General features: G+C 34.9%; 2 protein-coding genes across 5 annotated transcripts in view; one reads left to right on the forward strand and one right to left on the reverse strand.

Moving 5' to 3' along the window:
* LOC144445545 (microtubule-associated protein RP/EB family member 3-like) overlaps positions 1-6924 on the reverse strand; it is a 35279-nt gene extending 28355 nt beyond the window's left edge. For 3 of the 4 annotated variants that reach the window (XM_078135143.1, XM_078135144.1, XM_078135142.1), the window contains exon 1: positions 6799-6924. In XM_078135143.1, the coding sequence (XP_077991269.1) occupies positions 6799-6812 (14 nt within the window). In that variant the 5' untranslated portion in view covers positions 6813-6924. The remainder of the gene's footprint in view (positions 1-6798) is intronic. The other variant, XM_078135145.1, reaches the window with a different exon arrangement.
* A 472-nt stretch (positions 6925-7396) lies between these two features.
* Positions 7397-22001, forward strand: part of LOC144445541 (phosphatase and actin regulator 2-like) — an 86181-nt gene continuing 71576 nt past the window's right edge. Inside the window, exon 1 of the mRNA XM_078135130.1 lies at positions 7397-7515. Coding sequence (XP_077991256.1) covers positions 7404-7515 — 112 coding nt within the window. The 5' untranslated portion in view covers positions 7397-7403. The remainder of the gene's footprint in view (positions 7516-22001) is intronic.

Raw genomic sequence — 22001 nt, forward strand, 5'->3', positions numbered from 1 at the left:
AGAGTTTCTGAGTGACAACAGATGGATCTAGGAAACACTGCAGATTACCTATGCTAATTGCAAACGGTACACGGCTTTAGCTGTATTGAGAAGCAAAAATGGCAATAAATATCAGACCTTGACAGTGTTTGTACATGTACTTCTGAGTGACAACAGACAAATCAACAAAATATTGGTGATGACCTTTATGTATGCTAACTGCAAACAGTACACAACTTTAGCTGTGTGTTGAGAAGCAATATCATACACATTGACAGCATTTGTACTTCTGAATGACAACTGACAAATCTACAAAATATTGGAGATTTACCTACGCTATTTGCAAACAGTACACAACTTTAGCTGTGTATTGAAAAGCAATATGACAATAAATATCAGACCTTGACAATGTTTGTAATTCTGAGTGACAACAGACAGATCTATAGGAAATATTTGCAGATTTACCTATTCTAACTGAATACAGTACACAACGTTAGCATTATTTGAGAGAAGCAAAATGGCAATAAATATCAGACACTTGACAACGTTTGTGCTTCCGAGGGACAACAACCAATCTAGGATTTGTACACTATTTGTGAACACTGCACAACTTTAGCAAGTGTGTTGAGAAGCCATGTAACAATAATAATACTCCTCGACATAATTAATGGTATGTATACTTCTGAGTGACAACAGAGTCATCTAGGAAATATTTGTTGTATCTACACTATTTGCAAACACTGCACATGTATGTATTATAAGCAGTGTGTTGAGAAGCTACATTGTATATAACAATAATTGGTATACGAGTGCTTGCAGTGTTCTCATACTTTTGGGATCGTAGCGAGTGAAAGTGCAGAAGAAAACACTGCAAGCATGAGTGCAAATACCTCTGAGTACCAACACTACACACCTTGGTTAATATCTATCTTGGGACAACACTGTCTCACTTTTTCAAGTTTTTGATGATGATGATAAGAGAGAGATAGCAAATATTGGTGCTTTTTGTCCACATGTAATAGAGAATACCTGTAGTCTTGAAGGATAATACAACAATATTTCAGTTATCCTAACTCCTATTTTCATTTTTTTTTTTTGGGGGGGGGGGGGGGGGGGGATGGGGTGGGTTTTTTGCTTGTCCTCCAAAGGGCAAATATTCAAAAAATAGTAGTTAGAATAGTTCTTCCAAGACTACAGGTAGGCTAACATACATTGTATGTATCATTAGTTATTCACAACCAATACTGCCACAAGGGCATACAAGTGATGTATACCTGTTAAAATTCAACAGGGCAGTATTATGTTGTATGACCAGACTACATTTGTGAATCTACAACAGCTGGGAGATAGGAGAGACTTGGTATAAATTTGTATTTTATTCACATTTGCGACTTGTAATTAAATTGAACACTATACATCTACCATTTGTATAGTGAAATAATCAGTGTACAAAAGCAACGAATATCTGTTATCTGCAAGAAACACTTTTTATATCAAAAGATAAGTTGTCTATGCATGTCCATTTTCCAAAGGATAAATAAATGCATATTTCAAGAAGCCAAGATTGGGATTATGGGGCCTCAACAAAAAGAAGTTGACCTTTCAGTGCTCTGCGTTGTTTGTTACGCTGACTGTGCAAGTATTACTGAATTTTACCCTGAATAAATATATTTTGTAATAATAATAACAGATGCAATTGGTCGTCTAGCAACTGAAACTAAATATAACGTTTCTGTAATGAGATAACAGATGACAATTAATCATGTCTGAGAACCAATATTTAAGACATTTTTAAAAAGTCTTGTCAATACTTATTTTCTGAATACCTAAATTAATCATGACAGTTCAAAATAAAATAGAAAAATAATCGAACACTTTGAAGTCTCAGAAAAGATTATTTAAAATTTTACTTTACTGAAATATATTTACTTTCAATTTTTCAATTTTTTTTTTAAAATGTCAATGCAACTGTTGACCTAATTATAAGATTGGCATTGTAAGAGGCCAGCCAACCAATCAATAAATAACTCATCACTTTTATAAAGGAATAACCACGTCAAAATTAATAGATGTAATTATAGCAGAACCTCTGGCTGACAGTTGATTTAGCATGTACAAATATACTCCTTACTTCAAACAAATGTATTTGAACACAGGATGATCAATGTGCTGTCTATGCAAATTTAACAGCTACTGACACACCGCGATTTCTTGCGAAGTGCCAAAATGTGTCGAACTTCTACACCTTACAATGTGGTGACTCACAAAAAAAAAGTTTGTATAATTTTGACCGATAACAAATTTTGTCGTTTAACAAGGGGCACACTGGTGGAGTTGCAGACAGTTTCTTCCATTAATTTTATCAAGCTATGTCAGCAATGCAATATATATCATTCTACTTTCTTAATAGGTCTTGTCACAAATCAAAGTCGATGCAAATTAAATGTATGCTAACTTTGGATATATGTTGACCTCAGTTGACCTTAAGAACTATATCAAACACTAGGTATGACCAAATTAGAATATTTATTACCGCTTGCTTCCTACTGAGGCCTTGTCATATCAAACAAGGTCAACTTTCAATTTTTTATTTATGATATCCCCTGACATTTGATCAGGTGTTTGGTTATGCATACAAATGTCAGCTAAGGTGGGACATCACTGATTCACTCATTCAACTTCAAAACGATACTTTCTTAAGCTGTTTTCTCTTTGAAGTGAGCATGAACAGTGGGTCATACACAACAATATAGAGTAAATACAGATACTGGAAAAAAGTTAGAGGACAGTATGTAATGATTGTATATCAAATTCTGACTTTCAATTTTATATACGAGGTGACTGGTATACCTGCGGCAAGTCTAAACTTTGGTGGATATCACTCTTTCAACATCATATTTATATATTCTTGGGCTCTTTTCTCTATAAAACACTTGCAATATGGGTGAAGTTTCTTCATGTACTCAAAGTCAATGCATACTAGAAATTTCTAATAGTATATTTTATTATATTATATTCAGATTTTGAATTTGAGATATGAGGTGACAGGTAAACCTGTGACATCTCCAGCTGAGATGAATATCACTCTTTCAAATTCAAATTTATTTTTACAAGTATTTTAAATACTTTACTTTATACTGTTTTGTCTACAAAACTCTTAAAACCATAGGTGAAATTATTTCTCCATGTACGAAGTGTGAATATACACAGATATTGGGAAAGGCTGGTTTCAAATTTGTATACCCATTCAAATTCAATATTACATTCTCATTTTCAATTTGAAAAATGAGGTGACACCTTGAGCTAAGATGGATATCATGCATTCCACATCAAATTCATACTTTCTGGAGCTTCTCTTTTCAACAAAAATTAACCCAAGCTACAAGTGAAATTTCATCATGGATTACAATGTAAATGAAGATACTTGGAAAGACTGTATATTGTATTCTGGCTTTCAATTTGAGATATGAGGTGACAGGTATGCCTGTGACAATTCTCCATCAGTGAATTTGAGGTCAGCTGGTTGATATTCACTCCACACTGGATCTCATATCCCCCCTAGAGACTGGAAATGGCATATGCAATCAAATAGAACAGAAACTAAGGAGACTGTCAGCTTAGAATGTCACAATTATAACATTTCGGTGAAAAATTGTATACATAAAATGCTATCATGTTTGACTGTCATGCATCAGTACCTATACCCATACAACTTTTAAGAACATTTTTTACCAAGTGTATGTGCTGTGATGGATTTATGCACCCACGGAGAGTTATATTTCTTATTAGTATGAGACAGGTGCATTTTAATACTTGAAGGCTTGCTCCATCAAGTGTCATTGTTATCGGTTTCATTTGAGTGATTTGTTATAATACAAATATTTCTAAATTCTACCCATTTGTGCGAATAAATTAGAATACATTGACATTGATATACAATGCTCGACATAAAACAAGACAAATATTTTTAGTTTTACCAAATGAAGTCTTAGTCTTACCTGTGATCAAGTTAATTCTTTTCTCTACTTGGAAGTTATTTGTTTGTACACACCTCACTACAATTTGAGCAAAACATGCTTGCAGTAATATTACATACTACCTGTTCAAAGTATTGTCGTATAATCAACATGAGTACAAAAATCATTCTGAATTCCTACATATGAACAGCCAGGTACATACACACGCCCTAAAACCATCCAAACTAGAGAAAGCTAAATGTGATCTCTCGTAACCGTTCTTAATTTGTTCTGCATTTGTGATCCTTAGCATTTATTGTCTCATCACTAGACACATTTCTCTCTTACCAGAGGTTTTTAAGTGGCCATATGGATGAGGATTGGGTATTTATTTTGGATTTTTAATTCATAAAACAATTTTATCATGGCTTCCTAATTGAGTATTAAATGTGAAACAACATAGACCAAGTCTGTGTTTGTAACTCAATATACTGCAAAAAGCTAAAAAAAAATGTGTAAAAAATGTTTATTTCATGTACAATAACAATTTTTTTTTTTTTACACATTTATTAATCTTGTGGAATTTATCGAGTTACAAACACAGACTTGGTCTATGTTGTTTCACATTGATTTTGTTTAATTAGGAAGCCAAGATAAAATTGTTTTATACATTAAAAATCCAAAATAATGACCCAATCACTTAAGACATCCATATGGCACCTTCAATGGCTTACTGTCAAGTAAACATGTACCACCCCCAAAATAGGGTGTCAGTCATTAGGGTTAACACCAGAATCACCTAAGATAAGATACGCCACAATTCTGAATTTATTTTCAAACGAATATTTTGTGTAGTAATTGCTGGTCAGTTTTGTTGAATACTTTCATAGGTGGTAACCTTATACCATATTTAACCACAAGTGTCTGATTTCACTGCAAGTCAAACACAGTGTCTGTTTTTTCAATCAAAACTGAAATCTAGCACAATTCTAGAGAAAATGAAGACCCACTGATAAGGTTTTCCAGTCTCCTTTTACAAGGTCTTTTTTTTGTGTGTTCTCACATTCAACTGTGGAAGAGAACAAAAATCAACACTGGAAATCTATAGCAAAATTCTGAACTGACAAATTCAAAACCCATAAAATGCGGAACACACAAAATTCTCAATAGCCAAATTCTAGCCCCACTGATATGGCTTCAAGTCTCCTTTCACAAGGTCTTTTTCATAGTTGGACATTCAATTGAATAGTGCAGAAGAGAACACAAAAGAAACACTAGCTCAATTTTTCACACTTGAAATGACACTATTGATTCTATACATTGTAAACCATTATCAAAGTATACCATTCAAATGAATGATTGTAATCAAATTGCTCCAATTTTAGAAAATAGATTTCAATAAACTCAGAATGCCATTACCACATAAAAATTAGGTCAATGTGCTAAGCTCAAGTAATGAAATTAATTCACACCGACACCTCAGCAATGCCTGGTCTTAATTCATTCAAATAAATAGACTTGCTGTGGAGTTCTTGGAGAATTGCCATACAAAATCAGAAACAGCTGCTAGGGTGGGTAATTTGTTCTCTTGCAAATTGGTCATGGGAGTCTGTCAAATATAGAATGACTGCTTGTGACATCTATGGCAACACCAAATTAAAGTACCGTGCTCCTTCATTTATTTAATGTGTAACTGTGAACAGTAAGTTTTTTGGGTGTAAATATGTTGTTCACACTTCTAACAAAAACTTCTCTGCTTTCTAACAATAGGTCACAGCCTCCTGATAGTTGGCACACAGTATCCATCCATTGTTTTGAGTGAAAACAATACCACAGGGTTACATAGGTTAACTTCCAATCCTGGCAACCTACCCTAGTGCAGTTGAAATGTTTAGGGTTACATTGTCAAACCACTACATAGATACAGTCTTCCAAAGAACAAATGTCAAGAAGTCTACAAACTCCCACACTTCTTGACAAAAATAACAAACACAACACTGTCAACACATTCGTAGTTTTCTGGAAGTGTAATAACACTTCCGATTTCGAAGTCATAGGAGACTACCGCCAATTCACGGATATTGCTACGCCCTGAATAAATGCTTCTTAAAAATGAAAGGACGAAATACAAAAATGCCTGTCAGGTAAAAATATAATACTGGACGGATAAAGAACCCATCATTGAGTTTTGGGGTCACGGCATAATATATATTATACCCGGGTCCCTCCCCTCTCAAGGTCAGCGGATGACGGTTTCCTGGCCGAAGGACCGGACACTTGTATTTTCAAATTTTTAGGTCAAAAAATACCATTATGGTAAAAATTTTGGTACCAATGATACTGCAATAAACCAATTATAATGTCTACTATATTACGTCACTTTATATCACCTAATACTGAAGTCTCTTGCTGGCGTCATTTAATATGTCATACCCTATAGCTAACAATGTACATCGTTTCTAGAACAATTTCTCCATTCATCCATTTTGATAGTCCGAAACGAGCACAAAATAATCTCTCCTCGAAACATTTTCTTCATATTGACGATAATTAACAAGAAAGAAGCTCAGCTGGAGTGGTTTTTAAGCATGGCAAGACAAAAATTGCTGAAAATTCACAAGAAAATTCACTTCCTATGCGACGACATGTGTCAGACTTGCGGTGGCCTGCCAACAAATGTGCCCAGTCCGGTGACGAAACTTCGTCATAACATACCGGACAAATGCCACCAAACCAAACGAAAAACGTGACGGCATGGGTGTTATTGTAACGTGTATATTATAACAACATTTTCAACGGGGAAGACATGACACAAAATTCAATTCCGTGTCCTAAAAATACAAAAATTAAGTCAAATACTTACGTTCTCTTCCACATTATGTCTGTTTGTCGGGGTTGAAGTTCAAAATTCTGAGCGGCAGAGTGAATTTGTTGAGCATGCGCAAATGCTGTAAGAGATCACATGACACAAATTAACCAATGCCCTTCCCGAAACACCTCAACTCACTGATTTGAAATTAATGAACCAGATGAGGAAAAAAAGGATGAAAAATAAATTCTCGGCTTTTATTTTTAAGAGAAAAGGCTAACGATATTGTATTCTGACTGCATTAATCATCTGTCTATTCTAAATAGTAAGTAATTGTTAAATAAATAATGTATTATGAAGTCGAATAAAAGGTTTCGATACTAGTCCACTTGTTATAAAGGGTACGTCATATTTGTATGATCATGGGGGTATAATATAATGAATTCACAGGCATTAAATTCGATTCTGAATTTCAGACTCGAGATTTGGAATAGTTTATCTAGAGAGTACGAAATATACACTTCGTGAAAATATGGAAAGATTTTAGTCAGTGTATATGTAAAAATAAAGTCTCCCCTACGAAAAATGGTTTGGCCAATTTAGAACGATAACTTCCGGGTTTAGCCGACCCCTAAAAAGGATATTCTCGGCAGACTGTCATGGCGAGTTCTGTTCATAGTTCACCATTCGTTGATCGAAGACTTGTACAGAGAGAACGAAGCTCCTCAGATCCCCCGAATATCGTGAGTGATAGTAAGCAGCACAGTTCAGGTAGGTTTGCTCACTAATTTGCCAAAATCTAATCTCTTTACATCGATGTCAGGGCGTGTGTTTGCCTTCATTTTCACTGTGTATTTTCTGTTCGGTCAAAATGGTTTCTCCAGTTATTCTGTCACACGACTAGATTAAGTGCGACGTGTTGTTGTAAAAAGTGTGATTTTTTGCCCGGGCTTCCGGTCTTTGCCTTTTTACTTGTAACATAACAGTGGCAGTGCAAAATCACGAACTGTCATTCATTATGAATCAATCGCAGTCACGCAGGGCAGACATATTGTGATTAACTCAAGGTTGTTTTTATTCTGAGTTTAAATTCTGATGTAAATTGTTTGAATGACACTTCACACGCGTGTGATACAAGCTAGCAAAGTTTCTGGGTAAAAAATAGTGGTGACACACGAATTTGAGTCATGCATGCGTATGGGAGGAATTACAGTCACAAGAATGCGAATGTACTTGTTATGAGACCAAGTTACAATTTAACAAAAAAACAACACGGAACTTGATGAGCGAGATAAGGTTTTGAAAATAAACATTCTAATTTCAATTATTTTTGTGCTGTGTCCAGGACATACGATGAACTTAAACGGGGGTCACGTTGGAATTTGGAAAGAACTCAAGTTCTTGTAAACTAGAGATAACATACACTTTACGAACAAGATGTGCTATTTTTAAATTTTATATATTCATGCACAGAGACTAGCATCACAGTAAAAGTTGCCCATGAAGAATTCACAGCTGTATTTTGTTGTAACTATGTTGCTGCCAGACTCTAGTTATGGATAAAGTAACTGTTTAAATATCTAATTTCACTAATCTGTAATGGTAAAATTGCATGGTAACTTTCATAACCATGTCACTTCACCACACATTGTTCATATTGTGCTCTATTAAAATGAATATATTTTTCTTTTCAGTTTCATTCTCAACTGACATTACAAATTATCACTATGTAGTGTAGATCATAACTATACATTTACTAACTGAAGTTTTATTTTCTCCAAGATCCCTGCAACTTCTTACTGGTAAATTAAAACAATTGTGAATGAAAAGCGCCCATTTTTGGGGTGAAATCTTCATTTCTGTAATGCTGGACATAATCTTAGATTCTGTTATTATCAGTAACAACCACCCAAGTAGATAATACATGTGAGGTAATGCATTTATTTGAAGAAGTGTCACACGATTTTATAGCTTGTTATATTTAGGTATATGTATATCTGAGAGAGGTATGACTCACTGTGTGTGTACTTGCCACAGAACAAAGGAGAGTCTCAAAGAGACGTTGCCAGTGTTTGTCAGTTCTTAAGTTCACCACTGGGCGGAGGAGGTCAACAGAGTTTCCTCGTCATTGTTGATGAGGGGTCTCTTTGTCAGTTTACTGGGTTGGGTCAAGCATTACAAATGGTACCGATATATCACATGAGAGTGGCTGCCATTGCCCTAGTAATCGTATTTGAGTGGAGTAACTGATGGCATACTTGGTGACACTGCCACCAACAAAAGCTCCAGGAAAAGGGATTTTCCCAGAAAGGTGATGTCATAATTGTCACACATATAAACATGACAAAAATGGCAATTACAGTGATAATTATGAACTAAATATTTCGATTGAATATTTATATTTTAGTAATTGTAATTTCTGATAGCATTCATCCAACCAGGGTTATATAAACTCCCGACAATCTTGTGGGAGTATAGGTTATCTGTGTGGTGTTGATTTGATACTTGCTAGAGTGTTATGGTAACAGCTGATCAATGTGAAAATAGATACACTTTTGACTTGGCAAAAAAAAAATACAAATTTTCATTATTGCACAAATTTCAGATTGAAAAAGTAACACTGAATAATGAAATCATGGCATCACGCTCATTCTAACTTGCCAAATAAATTTTACTGTCTTATTGAATTCTTGGAACCAGGAACAATATAGTCTCCACAAGATCTTCATGTTCCAAGAAGAGGTGACGGAACATACCGTAGTTCTGATATTATGTGATGTTTAAGAAAAAATATAAAATTGACTTTCTTGAAAGATGGCTATGATAAAATAGTACTTTACTTCATAATACCATTCTCACAGCCTGTTGATGTGAGTGAGGAACTCGTATAAAAGTTAATGTTTTTACTAAGTAGGAAAAAAAAAGGTGAAAATTGTCGTCCTTAAATGAGTACCATGATGAGATTGAAATTTATGAATTACTGTTCTCATAATTGACATCACACTTGTGTTTTCTTTGGAGGAGAAAAAAGTGAAAAAAATTGTCTTCCTGGAATGAGTACGATAATGAAGGCATAATTCGTAATACTGTTTTTGTGCTTTCTTTTGAGACAGGAAGCAAAACGGATGCACAAGGCTTACTAATTGGAGCATCATTTACTTCATAGGAAAAAAAGAATCATCTTTTGTACATAACAGCTAGTTACATAGTGATTTGGTATGTAATTGTATTGTACTCGTTCATATACTAGCTGTGAGACATGTCGTTTGGATTTCATACTTGGCGATTCTCCATGAAATGATTAGTAGATTTGAAAACCAACGGCGAGTTTCTCACCTACATGATATACTCTTTACCAGTCCAAAAGAAAACTTGTTATAAAACAAAAGGATAAGGCCATACAGGACATTTTGCCTAAGTGGTGTGATGACGCGATTTTTTTTTTAAAATTCTCAACAAACCTGTCACTAAATCTACTATTTATGATAGTTACCGTTCTTTTTATTTAGTATTTTAGAACAAAGTGTGTATGTGGGGCAGATGTTATTTGCTTGTTCACGATTTGCTCTGCAGTTGTCTTCACTGAAGTAGGGAGGGTTATTTTTGTGTTTCCCCCTGGATCTACAGACTGCACGGGCTGGAAAAAAGATGAAAAAATACTGACGCGAGGGTTACGTGGTGCGTGCGCTGACCAGAAACAATTTTTCTTCTTTTTTTTGCCTAAGTTCTGGATTTTAACATAGGCATGACTTGTCATAAAATATGTGATGAATTTTTGTCATACGGTATTGAACCCTTGTCACAAGTGGACACGACCACAAAGCAGAGGAAAAGAGATACTGTTTCAAAACGTGATACTTGTAAAGCATGGTAGGAATAACTTTATCATGGTGTTGATGTAGAGTGAGTGACGTCTTAAAATCTTTATCCCAGCATTCTGAATCATTATCATACCACTATATTTCTGAGATACTTTCAACTCTTATTTTTATTTCATACCAAAAACGTTCATTTTCCTGTATAATTCCATTCCTGTAACTTAAATAAGACATTTAATTTAAAATATTTTCTTATCGGGGGGGGGGGGGGGGGGGGGGGGGGGGGGGGGGCATTTATTTGCACCTAAAAAACTGCAAGAAGTTGGGAGAAGCAGGGTTTTAAGAAGGTTCTATCGTAATTTTACTGCATTGGATTTTTTCTTCAAGAACATTTTCAAGCTCAGCGAAATATACAAATATTTTGAATGGCAAACATCGCATTGAAAATATTTTTGTTTGACTTTTGTCTTAAATATAAATACTGATAGAAAATCTTTTTAGAAATTTAATGGGAATATATTTCTTGCCCTGAAATTGCTGTAAATAATCATAAAAGTTCATCAAACCCAACTTTTTTTTTCCTTCTGTGCCATGGTACGAGACTAATACATGTCTATGTTTACATTTAGCAAGTCCGATAAGTTATGCATTTCTTTGGGTACAATTTATTGGGTAGTGTTGAAATCTAACGTCAATATATTATTAAGTATATGGTAGTTTAGTTGGTTTTATTATCTGACTACATATTCTTTTCTCACAGGAATGTACTATGTCAGTTTTGAGTATGTGTGTTGGTGTTTAAGTATTGATTACTTTAGGAATCGTATCATGTTCAGATTGAACACTATAATAGTGTACTTGAAAGACCTCAGTGGTCTCCAGTCATGAAGCATTTTGTCATTTGTTCGCTATATGTACGCCATTTTTATTTACAGTGTTGGTTTATTTTTATGTACAGTATTGGTATCATGATTACTATAAGGAAGATTGACTCAGACAGAGTAATACATGTTAGACCAAACTAGAATGAACAACTGAGGTCAAAGTTCAGATACATGTACCATGAACTTTTTCACAAATTTTGTGAACAAAAATTGTTGTGTACATGTAACTTATTTTCACATTTATATTGTATTTTAGATTTATATCATAGTAATAGTCCTTATTGATAAATTCATATCAAAATTTTGTCTAAATAGTGTCTATATTTATTTAAAAATTAGATTGAAAAATGAATGGGCATATTTCTTCTCGTTCATTTCCTTTAGGCTTTATTGGCGATATAGATTGCCAAAAATCTGTTACCAACTTCTTTCTGTGTAATTGAGTCTATTTTGGTTAAAAGATTAAATTTGAGCTGTGGTACATCAGAAAATCAATCATGGTTAGCATGCCGCTGTGATTAAAAACTATATGGTTGTATTTAGTAAGGTTCCATTACATGAGATTTGTACTGTGAGAAAGCCATGTTTTTATTACACAGAGCATGCTAGGTTAACGACGCAAAATGATTTTATGTAAGGTTGTCTGAATATAATCGCCTATTGTTACACTACATAAGTTGGTAGGTCACCGTGATATTACTCGGCAAAGTTCCTCCACAACATTGAAGAATCTTGAAGTATGAGCCATGTTTTTATTGTGCAGTTTATTACATGGCATGAAAGAAAATGCTTTTTATGGACTACAGGTTGGAACATTTTAAGTAATGGAGTCTGCATACCACTGTGATAAAAATATCCAGAAGAGATCTTACACATTGCAGTAATTTGAGGTAGCCATACTTGTTTTAATTCCATAGTTTACTATCCCTGTATTTAGTAGCAGATTTGTTGGAACATTGAATTAATTGATGTCAGCGTACCACTGCGATTAATTAAAACTTGGGTTATAAGTTTGTAAAGTTCTTTCTCAATATAGTACTTGGGAGGTAGCTATGTTTTTATTGTACAGTGAAAGGATTGATGGGGGGGGGGGGGATAACTTTAAAGAAATTTGAGAGAGCTGTTAAAATCTTTTAATATGAGGTTACTTTGGGTCTTAATAATAAAAAGCTAAGTCAGTGAACTTTTCTTAAGATTGTGGTCATAATCTAGGAAAGTTGTATATTAAAACAGTATGAAAGGTTTTTGTCAGCACAGCTGAACTGATATATAGGCATCGCAAAGTGTCTCTGTATGTATGTATGTATGTATGTATGTATGTATGTATATATGTATGTATGTATGTATGTCTGTCTGTGTGTAAACAACTTAAAAGTCAAAAACTTTCAAATGATAGGTTTTTACAATTATAATTTATAACTACAGGGATGGGTAGGCAATTGAATAAGTATTATTTTGAAATGTGTAAACGCTCTTAGCAACAAGACCATGCCCATAGCAACAGGTAAACAATTACGTATAATGCCAAAATAACACCAATGACGGGAAGGTAAATGAATAAACATTGCAAAATCGTATGTAGATACATTGTATGCCTAGCAACAAGACCACATAATCATTACAGAAAATTAAAGTATGCTAACTGTCAACAGTTGTTCTGCAATACCAGTGACACTTTCATTTTTATTATGTAGTTTATTGTGACATAAAGGTAGAGTGAAAAATAATGATGAGCATAAATATATCAATGAATGTGTAAATAATGTTATACATGTATGACAGTACAATATATAGAACCGTAAACAGTATATTCTCCATTGTTACACTTGTAATCTTGCAAAGTTCCTGACAGTGTCACCATAGAAATGTGAGAAAGTTGTGTTTTTAGTCCCAAGTTTACTAGAAAGTGATGAGGTACATTGGAATATGAGATAAGGCTAAGTCAATTAATTTTTAACCATACCCCTGTGATTATTAAACTGTGTCATATTCTACCAAAAGTTCTTAGTTCATAGAAATTTGAGAAAGCTATTCTGTGGTTTACTACAAGTTTAGTTTACATTGGAATATCTAGTGTGATATTACTAAATATTAAAAAGGGATGTCAGTGAACTTTAGCAAAGTTCTATGTTTAGAGATGTTTGAGGAAGTTACATGTATGTTTTATGCCATAATTTACTGTAATATGATATGAGATATATTGCACATACACAGTAATATGATAAAAATATTATGCAGCCAGGTCAATAAACTTTACAATCATACCATTGCGATTAAAAGCGTGCTCATTATCTAGCAAAGTTCCATAACATCGTAGAGATTTGAGAAAGCTGTATTTTTGTTCTGTAGTTTGCTGTACTGTTTACTAAATGAACAAAACAAGCCTGAAACCATATACCCTAATTATACTAAAGGGTTTAATTGTTAATTGAATATTAGTAATAATGTTACAGTTGATTGGATTCCTGAGTAGAAATATGTAGGAACTAATTTTTTACTTATATGCCATTTGGACCAGTAGACATAGCCATGCAGTGTGCCTGCGAAGCCAATTTAACGTGCCATTGACGCACACACTTTCTAGTGACACACCAAAATTTGGTGTTCCCTTATCTCTTACTATGTGGTGACTCACAAGAAATGACAGTTTTTATCATTTTGACTCAAAACAACAAAATTTAGCTATCATTAGAGGGCACACTGTAGCTATGTGATTGATTTTATTGGCCATTACTATTAGGGTGGTCTTACTTAATTCTCATGACCTGACCGACCCCATGTTTCTCAAATCTGGCTAGATTAAAAAAAAAAACAACAGCATCTACGACAGGATCATAAAATCACAAGACTGATTGTAAGATGGCAACCCCACGAGCTTTGCTGAAATTGTGGAATGGCAATTTTAATGTTTTGACTCATATTACGAACACAGTAGAACCAGTGACGTAGACACACATTGTAGTGACGTAAAAGTGTGTTGTCATGACATAGAACGACCGGGGTATAAATTTCGTATTTTTTTGTTGGCTTGTGCATGGTGTAATAAACACATGGAAGATGAATATAAAATTGTACTTGTAGACTTAGTACATGTACATGTACTTACTTTACTAACTTAGACAGCTTAGGGTGATATTTTAGTTCTGTACTAGTGGCAGGTCATTCCCTAGATATATGTATGAACTGCTTTGGTAAATACATCTGAAAGGTCAAACAACTAGATATTTGCCCAAGGCCTTGTATTGAATTTCAAATGAAAGAAATAATTCTAAATAATTGCTAATTGTAGAAATTTTGCCCAAAGCCTTTTTAGTGAATTGAAAGTAGATAAAAACGATTCTAAATTTTTGTAGATTGGCTTGAATCGTTTATGTATAGACAACAAAGAAGGAACAAGAGTAAATTATCCATGATATTTTAATTAGGATTTCCTGGTCAAGTATTACATTGGGAGAAAGACCACTAGGTATTAGGTAATTATGGATGATATAACAGCAGTGGAAATTTCAGAAAGCCGTAGGGGATAATCAGAAGCATTATTGGTTGTACACTATATACCATACTTTGAAATAGATACAGCATCTGTTGCCTGCTATGTAATACCATATGTACATGTTAATGGATAAATTACAGTTAATAGCACTATTTGCATATTTGCATGCGATATCAGTTATTTTCAATTTCAAGACATGTATTTGCATATTTGCATGCAATATCCAATGGTTGAATTTCAATTTTCAAGCTTATTTGCATATTTACATATAATATCCAATGGGTGAATTCCAATTTTCAAGCTTATTTGCATATTTACATGCAATATCCAATGGTTGAATTTCAATTTTCAAGCTTATTTGCATATTTACATGCAATATCCAATGGTTGAATTTCAATATTCAAGCTTATTTGCATATTTACATCCAGTGCATGAATTGGCAGTGTTTCCTCATAGAGTCTGGTGATTAATATGAAATGAGATGGGATCTCTGATAGATTTTACTAACTTGCTGCCAGGCCTCGAAATTCGTTTTTTTTCCCACCTGCCCATTGGAAATTGAAAATTTTACCTGCCCAACCAAAATTTTACCTGCCCAATTCACCTTTCACTAATTTTATATTCTTTCTCCCATTCTTCATGGAATTTTCGCTTTCTTTTCCTTTCACCCTGCTTCCAAAACGTTGTCGATTTGCTATCTCCTGTCATCATCATCTAATAAAGTATTCCAAAAAAAAGCGCCGGCCCAACTGGGCAGGTGTGCATAAATTTTACCGGCCCAGCACCACTTTTCACCTGCCCTGGGCCGCTGGGCCGGAGGGAATTTCGAGCCCTGGCTGCCCTTAGAAAAAACACAGTTTGCATGCAATATTCAGTGGGTAGATTCAGTATTCAAGGTGTTGTCACCATTGCAAGGACAGTATATATTTTGCCTTGAAATAATTTACACCCACTCTGTCCTCTGGTACATAATTCAATTTGGTGATAGACTCTAGCCTTGAATACATAATATAGTGTCATGTATACTTGTATGATAAAGCTATAGTGTTCAAATATATTGGTACAATTTGTTTAAAGTTGTTTACAAGATGAGGTGTCCCTGAAAAGCTTTAACAAAAACCACCAAGTATTTCCTGGTGAAGACTATTTTTCATTATTCAGAGGTAAGATGTTTATGTTTACAAAATTATTATTTCTAAGGGCTCGAAATTAATGTACAAAATTAACGCCTGTCCAAGGCCCAGCATCGCTAAATCATCAGTCTGGACTGGAAGATTTTGGAAAGACCTGCCCAACTGGACTGGTAGATTTTGCTGCAATGATAGCTTCTAAGTTCTATCATTTTCAAAATTATGCTTATAATACCCAACTCTACAAAAAAATTGGGCAGGGAAAATTGTGTTTGGGTATGCAATTTTCAAAAGTTACCTGCCCATTGAGCAGGTGGGTGAAAAATTAATTTCAAGGCCTGTTGGTGTGCACACTTCATAAAAGGCTTAGCTCAGAGACTTGACTATCTGACTTAACAAATTGTCTTGTCTTGTTTTGGTAAATGGTATTTACATGTACTAGCCAGACAGTCAAGTCTGTGGACTATGAAAGGCTCTACATGTACATCCCTCTTTCATGTAAACAAAATAAATGTTTGGAGATGTTATGGATTCTAGGCCAGGTAGACTCATGCACTTCTTAATTACCCTCTTCCATGTATAGCAATTTAGCAAAATAAATGTTTGGCTTCTACACCAGGTAGACTCATGCACTTCTTACTAATGGATCAGTGAATGCGTGATATAGCCAAGCTTGCAGATTGTATGGATTCTAGGCCAGGTAGACCCATTTCTTACTAAATGGATCAATGAATGCATGATATAGCCAAGCTTGCAGATTGTATGGATTCTAGGCCAGGTAGACCCATTTCTTACTAATGGATCAGTGAATGCGTGATATAGCCAAGCTTGCATCTCATGTGGATTCTAGGCCAGGTAGACCCATTTCTTACTAAATGGATCAATGAATGCATGATATAGCCAAGCTTGCAGATTGTATGGATTCTAGGCCAGGTAGACCCATTTCTTACTAATGGATCAGTGAATGCGTGATATAGCCAAGCTTGCAGACCGTATGGATTCTAGGCCAGGTAGACCCATTTCTTACTAAATGGATCAGTGAATGCGTGATATAGCCAAGCTTGCAGACCGTATGGATTCTAGGCCAGGTAGACCCATTTCTTACTAAATGGATCAATGAATGCGTGATATAGCCAAGCTTGCAGATTGTATGGATTCTAGGCCAGGTAGACCCATGCACTTCTTAATTACCCTCTTCCATGTATAGCAATTTAGCAAAATAAATGTTTGGCTTCTACACCAGGTAGACTCATGCACTTCTTACTAATGGATCAGTGAATGCGTGATATAGCCAAGCTTGCAGATTGTATGGATTCTAGGCCAGGTAGACCCATTTCTTACTAAATGGATCAATGAATGCATGATATAGCCAAGCTTGCAGATTGTATGGATTCTAGGCCAGGTAGACCCATTTCTTACTAATGGATCAGTGAATGCGTGATATAGCCAAGCTTGCATCTCATGTGGATTCTAGGCCAGGTAGACCCATTTCTTACTAAATGGATCAATGAATGCATGATATAGCCAAGCTTGCAGATTGTATGGATTCTAGGCCAGGTAGACCCATTTCTTACTAATGGATCAGTGAATGCGTGATATAGCCAAGCTTGCAGACCGTATGGATTCTAGGCCAGGTAGACCCATTTCTTACTAAATGGATCAGTGAATGCGTGATATAGCCAAGCTTGCAGACCGTATGGATTCTAGGCCAGGTAGACCCATTTCTTACTAAATGGATCAATGAATGCGTGATATAGCCAAGCTTGCAGATTGTATGGATTCTAGGCCAGGTAGAGTTTTAATTTCTTACTAAATGGAACAGTAAATGTACAGTTAATAACCAGTAGCCAGATATTTTGTGTGCTGCATGTGACCAGTTATAAATGAGGTAGGCAAATTTAACTTTAATTGATGTGGTTGGTATGAAGGAACTTTTACCAAATGAGGTATAAAATATCAATAACACTGATATCAACTCAAGATCAAATAGATTCTACAAAATTAATTGCATCAGTTGAATGAACCCTTCCCAAGGTTATTTTGATGAAATTAGATTATGGATACTTTTACCTCAAGTTAGTTGATAAAGTTGAAATTGTACTAAGTCTTTCTTTGTGTATGTACACTGCCCATCTACCTTTTCTTAATGCCCACCTGTCTTCAAAACTTATCTACAGACAGGCATTTGCATTTGCAGTTGCGCGCACACACACACACACACACACACACACACACACACACACACACACACACACACACACACACACACACACAGACAGACAGACAGACAGACAGACAGACAGACACATGCATGCATGCACATGCACACACATACAAAATACTTATCTTTGACTCGTGATGACAAGGCCCCCTAGGTCACTCATGTTTTTCTCAACTGAACGAAGGAAAATATTAGGGAGTAATATCTAATATCTGTGAATCAATAATGAACATTTGAAAACCGTAAAACATGTCTGTAAACATATATTATAAGTGTGGTATGATTTAATTCCCAAATTACTTGGAAGCAAATCCCATTATTTTCCTTATCTTAATTGTAAATTAACCTTGTACAGGTATTATTCTCCAATATTTTTTGTCATTCAGTCGGAAAATACTCATCTTTTGACTAGTAGTGACAAGGCCCCCTAGGTCACTCATGTGTTTCTCAACTGAACATTTGGAGGAAAATATTAGGGAAGAATATCTATTAAACCATGCATGAGCCAGGTTCAACAAAAAATAAGGAATATATATAAATTATACTACGGTCGTTCTATGTCGCAACAATGCACGTCTATGTCACAACAACACGTGTCTACATCATTGGTTCTGTTGTATTTGAAATATGAGTCAAAATGTTCAAAATTACCATTACTTTCCCCGATTTTCCTTTGATATTACTGGTACTGGTATAATTCTGTTATTCTCCAATATTGTTTTTCATTTAGCCGGAAAATACTCGTGACCTAAGGTTATCGCTACAAGTCAATAAACAAGTAGTGACAAAGGCCCCTTAGGTCACAAGTATTTTGCTTGCCTGAATGTAGAAAAATATTGGGGAATAACATCAAAACATCTAGTCAGCGTTGTCAGGGTGTACTACAATGAGCTATAAAAAATTTTAATTTGTAAATGAAATCGAGTTGATCAACGTCCATTGTCATACACCTCACTTGATAGCAATAACATTTCATTTAAATCAAGGTAACGTAGGATTTGAAATTCGTTCAGAATGATGGTACCGTGTATTTCATGTTTGATTATATAATATTCATTGGAAAGAATACATTGTACTTGATTGATATTCACAGCTAATAGCGCTCCTATCTGTAGACAGCCTGCTTGTAATAGTTATTTGTGATGATTTACTGCATGATTAGCTCGTGCAGCGGCTCAATGACTAGTACGCATGCGCATCCTATATACTATGCAATGTTTTTTTGGTGGTTTTACTCAAGGATGCATTGCGGCGCAATGACTATGCATGTGTGTTCTATATACTATGTGTACTCTCCAAGCGATGGGTGCTATCTACAATATCATCGTGAGGCAGCTGGTCACAAATGAATCTATCTGCACGAGCTTGTGGGCTTTGCCTAGTTATGATATTAAAAATAATAAGTCTAAATGGGAAACCTTTTTAGAAAGTTATATAACGTCATTGCAATGAAATGTTAAGTACCTAGTAATATAAATAATGAGATAGGTCTAGGGTTTTCTATTTTCTAAGTGAGGTGGTATGTTGAGTTAAATGGTATGCCACAAATGATGGATTTTTATCTTAGTAGACATATTGACTTACTTCAATAGATATTTGTCTTGTGTTTCTAGTTTTTACCAGGATTTGGACCATTCTTCATGTGTGTATTACTGTAAGGGTATATGTATGTGTGTCACTGTGTGTGTGTGTGTGTGTGTGTGTACGTATGTGTGTATGTTACTATGTATACGTACGTATGTATGTACGTACGTATGTACGTACGTACGTACGTACGTACGTACGTATGTATGTATGTGTGTATGTATGTATGTATGTATGAATTTATATGTGCATGTATCATTGTATGCATGGCATGTGTCTCTGTCTGTCTGTTTCTGTCTGTCTGTCTGTCTGTCTGTTTGTCTGTCTGTCTCTGTCTTTCTGTGTGTGTGCTTGTGTGTGTGTGTTTGTGTATTTAACAGGAAGTATTTCATTTCTAAAAGACCATTCATGGTTCATTGGATGTCAACATTACACATATCAGATGTAAATATAGAGCTCTATAGTCTGATGTCAGTACTTGAATACAGTAAATAGATACTTTTGTTAGGAAAGTCACGACATGATGACACGCTATATGTTTTTATTTCCTTGTTACTATTTTAAGAAATTATACAGGTTACCATCAGTGTTGTAAATCAGGATAGAATTACAGCCTCTAAATATATTTACCAGTATGTGTACATATGACTTGTGTAGATATAGTCAAGTGTTGGTGCACCTGAAGGAGCAGGACATAGATTTCACAGAATTATCAATTTCTCACAAGACTTACTGTAAGTTAAGAGAAAACCACTTATGGTTGTTCCAGGTTTTCTCTAACTTTAAGTGTAATGAGAAATTGATACTTCTTTGATTGAAGGCTATGTCCTTCTCCTTCAGGTGCATCAATACACAAAGTAAACTAGTCTTGTGCAAACATAATGCTCAGGTCAGAGGTTAAAGATAAAATTTATAGGTGTGGAAAACAGTTGTGTCTATCAGAGCTATAGAAAGAGCAGGTGTCAAACAAAACACTGATCATATTTAATCCTTGACAAGTTATACTTCCACTTTTTTGAAAACACTAGCGTGATAATTTAGGATTAAAATTATGGGTCTTTAAATAAGCGTGTCACTTTGAAATCCCTAACCCTAACCCTTAAGTGATACAGTCTCCATGCATTTCATAATAGGAGGTAGACAACAAATACATGTATATCTGGCCTATGTAAAATGTAGTCATAAAGTTAGGTGTTTGTCAATATTGAAAGTGTAAGCTGTAGAATTTATAGGTACATGCAAGCACTTCCTCTAATAGTAAAATACCCAGGATGTGGCATACTGCATGTTGGTTTGTTATTTAAAAAAAAAGAATGTAGTAGAGCTGGTTTGCCATACGCATGTAGCAGAGTTTTTATAACCCTGGAAAACTTGTTGTCCTTCAATTCTCTTTTAGTTGTCTGTATTAAAATGTTGTGCACAGGTTGTTGGATCCGTTTGGTTAAATGCACAGGTGTTTCACTATATATACATGTATGTAATTTAGAAAGGTGACATAGACATAGGTCGTTGACCCAAAGGTCATTTGGACTAGATGGGGATTTGTTGTGCTGTCATCAGGTCAGAGTGTTAGGTCAAAGGTCAGATGATATGATGAAGAATTTGACTGGAAATTGGAATGCTATAAATAAAATTTACAGTGTGATGAGTTCAGGGTATCCGTGCCACCAGGCATTCCATAATTATCAATTTAAACAGGACACAAGATAGTATTTATTTGCTGTTTATGGTAAAGATGTCGTGAACTCACTTCGGAATTAGATTTCAACTTTGATCACTGATATGGCATTAAGTGATGCAGGTTTTTTGTTGGAAATCTTTCAGCTGTGACTTATTGAAAATGTGAATGTTTAGGTATTAAATATATATAATGGTAACTCTCTGGGAAGTTATGGTAAGGATTGTCTAGTGCTAGCCGTGCATTCATCTTAAGATCTCATAAACAAATGATTTGATACCATGTGTAGAATCTAGACTACGGTAAGGTATATAGCATGAACTCACTTAGTCTACCTATATGTTCTATACGGTATCATTACGATTTACATCTTTTACGCTTTAGTTAGAGACCACATTGGTCTTAGTAAGGGGTAGGGTACATTAGACATTGTATGTGAGATTATGAGT

This window comes from Glandiceps talaboti, chromosome 14 (genome assembly GCF_964340395.1).
Source record: "Glandiceps talaboti chromosome 14, keGlaTala1.1, whole genome shotgun sequence".
NCBI lineage: Eukaryota > Metazoa > Hemichordata > Enteropneusta > Spengelidae > Glandiceps > Glandiceps talaboti.